We start from the raw sequence: 7779 nt of genomic DNA, 5'->3' as shown, positions 1-7779 counted from the left end.
GAATTGCATCAATTTTTGATTAACCCGCTAAGAAACCAAATTGATAATTTCCTATTGTGATGCACGACGTTAATCATCTCTCAATGAATTTCTCGACAATTTTCAGGGAGTGTTCTAACTGACGTATACCCCGATATGATAAACAATTCAAAAGATCACCTTTACCTTTGTATAGCGGAACTGTCATGCCATAGTTCCATTCAGTCGGATTTGAGCAATTTTTCCACACTTCACAGCAAAGTTGTAGTAACGTTTGGATACCTGCAGTACCAGATGCTTTGATAATGTCATTAGTGAATCCAGAACGAGAGTGCAGAGTTTTAATATTCGTATAGATTTCCATCACAAGTCGAACAAGATATTTTGGAATGAGTTGTCGACGTAGACTCCACCTGATTGCTTCACGGAAAACTCGATCAAATGCTTTTTCAAGGTCCACCAAAATGTGTGATATTTGTTGACGCTTTGCGAGGTACTTCTCTCGCAGTTGCCGAAGGATGTGAATTGCTCTTTATTAATTTAAAATGAAGCGTCAAAGTTGAAATTGATGGGATTTGTTTCATTTAACAGGCGGTTGAAATATTCTCTCCATTGTAGCTTGATCTCATCTTGTTCAAGAACCATCTCATTTTTGTCGTTTTTGATACATGAGACACCAACTATGTCTTGTTTCGTACGTTTTGCTTGTTTTGCTATACAACACAGAGACTTCATGTGTTCACCTTTGCTTTTAGTGAGTCACTCTCTGCACTGATCTGTCCGAGCCAGTGCAACTTGACGTCTTGCATAGTTGTTCTTCTCACGGAAAATTTTATGGTCATCAACAGACTTTGATTTTTGCCATTGCTTGTATGCGGCTTTCTTTTCAGCTATTGCATTTTGTACACTGTCATTCCACGACCAAGTGTCCCGTTCATGCTGGCGTTTTGTACCAGTTTTCCCACAAACTGTAGTTGCAGCGTTTATCAAAACGGTTTTGTATGTACTCCAATCTGTACCGACTTGCGATTGGTGGTCTACCTGTGTGGCGACAATCTGTTGAACTTTTTCTCGATGAATATTGCTTTTCAGCTTCCACGTTTTGATTCTCCGAGGCATTTGTTCAGACTTATGTTGTGACAGTTCGATAACCAGGTCTGCCACAAGAAGTCTATGTTGGGCGATACATGATTCGCCAGATATTACTTTGCCATTTTTGAATAGCCGTCGGTGTTTGTTGCTTGACAGCGAAAAAATTGATTTGCTTGGCTGATGGTCCACTTTTGTATGTTATGAAATATTCCAACCTCTTTCTAAAATATGAGTTCAGTAAACAAAGCCCGTAACTTTCAGCAAACTCAAGGATGCGGTTGCCATCTTCATTCCGTTCTCCATAGCCAAAACCGCCATGTACGTTGTCAAAACCATCTGTTTTTTTTTTCAACGTGGCCATTTAGATCACCTCCTATTAGGATTGTTTCAGATTTTGGTATTGTTGAGATGGTGTCAGAGAACGCAGCCCAGAACTCATTTTTCATCTATTCTGATTCGCCTGTCTGTGGTGCGTATGCAGAAAAAATAATCATTGTTTGCTTTTTTAGGTAGCTTGATCCACATGAGACGTGAATTAATCCTTTTAGTATCCATTACTTCTTGGGCTAGCTGTTCTCTGACAAAAATTCCAACACCATTTTTGGCCATCTTTTGACCATTCCAGAATAGTTTATATTTTTCTTTGTCTGAGTTGACATGACAAACACCATTCGATTTCCATTGGGTCTCCTGAAGGCAGCAGATGTCAATCCTTCTACGCACGAGCATTTCTGCAATTTCCATGCCGCGGCCAGTTAGTGATCCAACATTGAGCGTTCCAAGTCTAAGTACCATAGAGGGGCCATTCTGAATTTTTCTGCAACATCCCTCCGCTATTGCATACTTACCAGGGATTCTTGGCACCCCTTGACCACTTAAGGCCTGCTGGGGACTAAAAGCCGTTATTTTTCTTTGTGATGGCATAGGATTAATTTGAGGAAAAGTTTTTACATCCGGACACCCATCTTGACGACAATATTATATTATTAAAAGGATGCAAATTAACAACATAAAAAAATATATAATAAAAGTATAAAACATTCATTAATTGTAACGTTTCGTCGTGCGGAAACTTCAAATGAGCATTATAAACAGGTTATTGTGTTTATTGAAGAAATAAAAGGCTAGCGTGGCAAGTAATAATTACATAGACACAAATGACAAAACACGCGACTATACCAATTACAAATAACATACATTCACACCATAAATACATAATGTGAGTGAAAGTGAAGAAAGCAATAAACCTTCATGAACGGAGTGGGCATTATGACATCTTTGAGTTCCTTCATGTGCTAGAGGTCAGATGTCATGTAGAGGATGGATGGTTTAGGTTCTGTTAACTTGACTGGCAAACTTACCTCTACGTTACTTGGTTATCTTGAATTAAAACATTCAAAATTAAAATTTTCATATTTCAAAATTTGAACTCAAATACTTAAAGTCATCATGACCATATCACAGAATAATAGCGTCCAAGACCAACATGGCGATTAACCTCTCCCACTCAAAATCCGATTTTATTGTTTTTAAAACTTTTTAATTTGTGTTCATGTCTGGTATTCATTCTTGTTTCTTATCACATAATTTTCCAGTTTCTTCCAAATGTTTCATACCACATAATTTTGTTAGCCTTATATTTGACACACATTATATTATACACAGAAATTTAACCGCATTTTACATTATTAATATAGTTTTAGTATGATAAATAAAAAAGGAAATGTCATGCCACACACACTCTCACCACACACAGCCAAACTAATTGCACCGGCTGTACCTTCAGAACGGCAGAGTGCATCATCGTAGACCTGAATTTACAAAGAAGTGGACAAAACCGATCAACTCATATTCCTGCAACACCGCTGTTTTTAACGATTTCTTTAGCCAACAAAGGTCATGCTATGAAATCGTTCAAAATCATCAACCGCTGATCTGCACTGTCTGCTCTGAGCACGCTGCAAGGCATCATGGCACCTATGTTATAGAAAAATAATCTGGATTTTTGAGTCCGGCATGAGAACGACAATAATATGGATTTTGGAGTCTGGCATGAGAACAACATGACTCGCCCAACGAGACTGAGCCCGAAGAATGAAGGCTTCAATACCGGTGATATCACATCTCTTCGACTTTTCAGTGTTGAGCATCCCATCTTTTCATTTGATGCGTGAAATCCTGTGGAGGAAGTTCATGTGAAATTGATCGAGCTTTGGCATGAAACGTTGATAGGTGGTCAAAGTCTCACATCATAATTTTTATTCCAAAATCTTAGAATCCTTCCATAGAAACATGATAAATTATTTTTCCTCAAACTTCAAAAATGTTTATTTTTAATTTATTCAATTAAAAAATAATATATCACTGAGCCATTTAATTAATTAAATTGTAATGGTAATCACATGGAAAATTTAAAAAAAAATTTAACCAGTGTTGCGGTTGCGCTTATGTTTGAGAACACCGAACCAAGAAGAGCAGTAAGCGGGAGAAGAAAAGAATAGAATTCGTTTGGATAGGCTGGACACGTGTTTCGTCCCTAACGGAGACTCATCAGCAGCCCAAATACCTATCAGAATAGTTATGGCAGTTTCTTATATAGCCCGCACAAATCACCTCGTTAGCTCGTTGTCTTTTATTTATTATTGAGGATTGTTAGTTTTTAGTCGTCAGGATTTCAATCCGACACCAGGAACCAATAATTTATCAATTTTTAAATTAAAAAATTATAGACATTTTTTTGTTACTTTTAACAATAATTTGTTTATTTCAAATTATATATTTTTAATCAATAAAAACCCATGTACCATGTTTTATTTTTCAACCGAAAAATTGATTTTTACCCTTTTTGTATACTGAGGACGTTTTGCAATTGGCATACATTGCTCGATGTCCCCCCTTTGTTTTACCGTATGCAAGGTGCCAGAAGTTCAAATCAGAAAAAATTAATGCTTTTGGAAGCACTACAACATGGATATAATTATTATATTGTTATAACTGGCCGGTCGACGACGATGGCCCATTGAAAAATAGTGACACGAAATAACCTTCAAATTGTAGGGATCAAACATTAAATTATTAACTATCTTTTATATTAATTACTATTAAAGATTATTGCAATTTTCAATGTTACCTAATCTATGTTAATTTTTATTTCTTTGCTTCTCTCTCGATCTTCTTTCTTTTTCCTGAGAGCTTGTAAACGAGACGGTTCGAGATACACGTTAGAATAAAGTTAACATTTTTTTACTTCACAACAAGGTGTTTTGTTAAAGGCAGAACGTACTAACAAGTTGGTGACCCCGACGTGATTCTTCTGACGTGAATCAAAAACTTTTCCGTAATAAATTTTCAATTTTTAACATGGCGGAATCCGGATTAAATAATATTGACATGATATTCATCGAGTTGCCCGCCTTTATAGATACAACATCGACAGGATGGTTTGCAATTGCTGAAGCTCAATTTCATCTCCGAAAAGTTAGTTCATCGGAAACAAAATATTATCATATCCTATCATCGCTACCGGCAGATTTGGTTGCAAAATTACCACACACTTGTTTCATGATAGAAATTACGACAACCTCAAAACAGCTGTGATATCGATTTACGAAAGAACAAAACCAGAATTGCTCGCTCGCTTGATCGGGAATACTAAAATGACCGGCAGATCATCACACTATTTACAAGAATTATTAGAATTATTAGCGACAGCCAATAAAATTGGATTGGGAGACGAACTCGTACGTCATATGTTTATACAAACTCTTCCAACAACAATTTCTCCGATCATCGCAGCTCAAAAAGATTTCGATCTACAGCGACTGGGAAATTTAGCAGATGAATTAATTCCATTTGCTAAAAACGATATTTACGCTATGAACAAAAAAACCACGAACAACAACACACTTTTCAACAGAACGAATTCAATAAACAGAATCCCTGATACGAAAATCCAAATCAACGTTCGCCCATTTTATAAAAACTAACGCACTCAAATTTGCCAAGGTCACTTATATTTTGGCGACAAATCAAAAACGTGCAAACCATGGTGCAGATAGCCAAACAAAAAAAGTTTACAAATTCAACCATCTTCAAGACCTCTATCTCCTACCCAGATGAGATCACCCGCAAACAACATTTCTTCACCACAGCCGTCGGAAAACTGATCAGGAGAGCCGAAGTCGCATCAATCGGATCGCCACTTTTTGAAGTTGCCGCTAGACTTGAATTGGATTCACAACATTAAAATTAATAGTAGATACAGGCGCATCAGTCACAATCATCCCAACAAAATTTTCAGCAGGATTATGTTTGCAACCCACTGCCGTTCACCTGTCAACTGCGAGTGGTAAAAACATTACCTGTCATAGAGAAACCATTGTTGAAATCCACATCCTACCATTGCACAAAACATACTAATGGAATGTTGTAATTGCAGATATTGTCAAACATTTGTTAGGCAAAGATTTTTTAAGTCATTATGAAATCCTTGTCGATTGCACCAACAACAGACTGATTGACACAATAACAAAAAAAAACGATTACAACAAACGTTTTGCAGAGTTCCGTTCACCAAATTCACATCAATAAACCGCCAGTTCCCCAGATAGTAACGAAACTCATCAATAAATTTCCAATGTTGATTGAACCAAGAAATGAAAATCAAATAAAAATCAACTCAAAAGTAAAACACAACATAGACAATGGTGAAAGCCAACCAACATCTGCCAAGGCTCGCCAACTGTCTGAAGAGAAATATAAAGTAGCAAAAGAGGAATTTACGTCTTTACTAAACGCCGGAATCATCAGACAATCTAAATCTCCCTGGGCTTCTCCACTCCATCTAATTCAAAAAGGTACTCCTGGACAAAGGAGAGCTTGCGGAGATTATCGTTGTGTAAATGCCATTACAAAACCAGATAGATATCCAATTCCAAATATTCACAGCATCTCAACTAAACTCCATATCAAAAAGATATTTTCAAAATTAGACTTATTAAAAGCCTATCACCAGATACCAGCACATGAAAACGATATAGAAAAAACAGCCGTAATAACACCTTTTGGACTATTTGAGTACATGTTTATGCCTTTTGGTTTGCGAAATGCAGGATGTACAATCCAAAGATTTATGGATAATATCTTCCTAGATACCAACTGTGTTTTAGTTTATCTAGACGACATTCTCATATTTTCAGAAAGCACTGGACAATCAAAAAAAAGATTTAGAAACGGTATTTAAAATCCTTAGCGAAAATAATTTGAGAATCTCCATAGACAAGTGCCAATTTTTCAAAAAAAAATCTAAATTACCTAGGATTCAACATCAGCGGTGAAGGAATATTTCCTACAAAAGAAAAAATAAACGAAACACTTCCATATCCAGATTCAAAATGTACAAAATACCACTTAGTTACTGACAGTTCTGCTTACGCCATAGATGCAGCACTGCATCAAGCAGTTGATTCAACTCCTGTACCAATCGGTTTCTACTCTAAAAAGTTAACTGAACCAAAACGTAACTATTCTACATTCGATAGAGAACTGCTAGCAGCGTACCTTGCCGTCATCCATTTTAAACATCAGGTTGAAGGAAGAAATGTAACTCTATTTACAGATCACAAATCATTATGCGCTGCCTACAAAAAGAAAACACCATTAAAGTCAGACGTTCAAAAACGATATCTTTCAATGATATCCGAATACATTGCAGACGTCATTTATATCCGCGATGAAGAAAGCGTTGTTGCAGATTGTCTCTCTCGGCCAGCAAATGCTGTAAAGATAGACGTCTGTGACTTGTCGTCGATAGCCGAGCAACAAGAAATTGATGATGAAATAAAATCATTCAAGGATCAATTGAAACAATATCTAATTGGCGATAACAAAAAAATATTTTGTGATGTATCAACACCATACCCCAAACCATACATCCCAGTTAATTTGAGAAAAGCCATATTTGACAGTCTTCATAACCTTTCACATCCAGGTATCAAACACAAGATATGTTTGACCAGATATAGACAAACAAATAAGAACTTGGTCAAAAGAGTGTTTAAGCTGTCATCAAAACAAAATTCACTGACACACGAAATCTACGATATCATCATTCAGTTTATCGTCTGCACGTTTTGAGACTGTTCATATTGATATTGTAGATCCGTTACCACCAGTCAAGCAAGGAAATGAAACCTTTTCTAGTCCATTCAGATATTTACTCTCATGCATTGACAGAACAACTGGTTGGATCAAAGCAGCTCCAATGACGAAAATTTTAGCTTCAACAGTTGCTACAACTTTCTTGAACATTTGGATCGCTCGATTCGGTGTCCCTCTTTATGTTGTAACAGACCGAGGTACACAATTTGAGAGCAAATTATTTAACAAACTATAAAAATAATTGGATTTTACCGTCTGCGTACAACAAGTTATCATCCACAAGCCAATGGAAAAAATAGAACGTCAACATCGTACCTTGAAAACAGCAATAAGTTGTCTTAGACAAAACTGGTTAGATGCATTAGCTGTCGTTCTTTTAGGACTCGAAAGTAATTGATCGTAACGACAAATACTTTAAAATTGAATTGATACTAGGAAATTTTCAGAATGTGTCAATTGATTGATTAAAGCCAGCTTGTTTATTATTACCTCCAACAACCAAAACCAGAATAAAAAACGAGAATAGTTCGACAACGAACAACAAACTTT

At 36.4% G+C, this 7779-nt stretch overlaps 1 protein-coding gene across 1 annotated transcript; it reads right to left on the bottom strand.

Moving 5' to 3' along the window:
* Positions 1 to 1305: 1305 nt before the first annotated feature.
* HELRODRAFT_158619 (hypothetical protein) lies at positions 1306 to 2363 on the bottom strand (the record flags this gene model as incomplete). Its single annotated transcript, XM_009010626.1, has 3 exons — positions 1306 to 1407; positions 1630 to 1953; positions 2319 to 2363. The coding sequence occupies 3 exons, from the start codon at positions 2361 to 2363 to the stop codon at positions 1306 to 1308; spliced, it is 471 nt and encodes a 156-aa protein (XP_009008874.1).
* Positions 2364 to 7779: the final 5416 nt, after the last annotated feature.

Source organism: Helobdella robusta (genome assembly GCF_000326865.2).
Source record: "Helobdella robusta unplaced genomic scaffold HELROscaffold_1, whole genome shotgun sequence".
In the NCBI taxonomy this organism is placed as follows: Eukaryota; Metazoa; Annelida; class Clitellata; order Rhynchobdellida; family Glossiphoniidae; genus Helobdella; species Helobdella robusta.
This window is presented reverse-complemented; position numbering and strand designations above follow the sequence as displayed.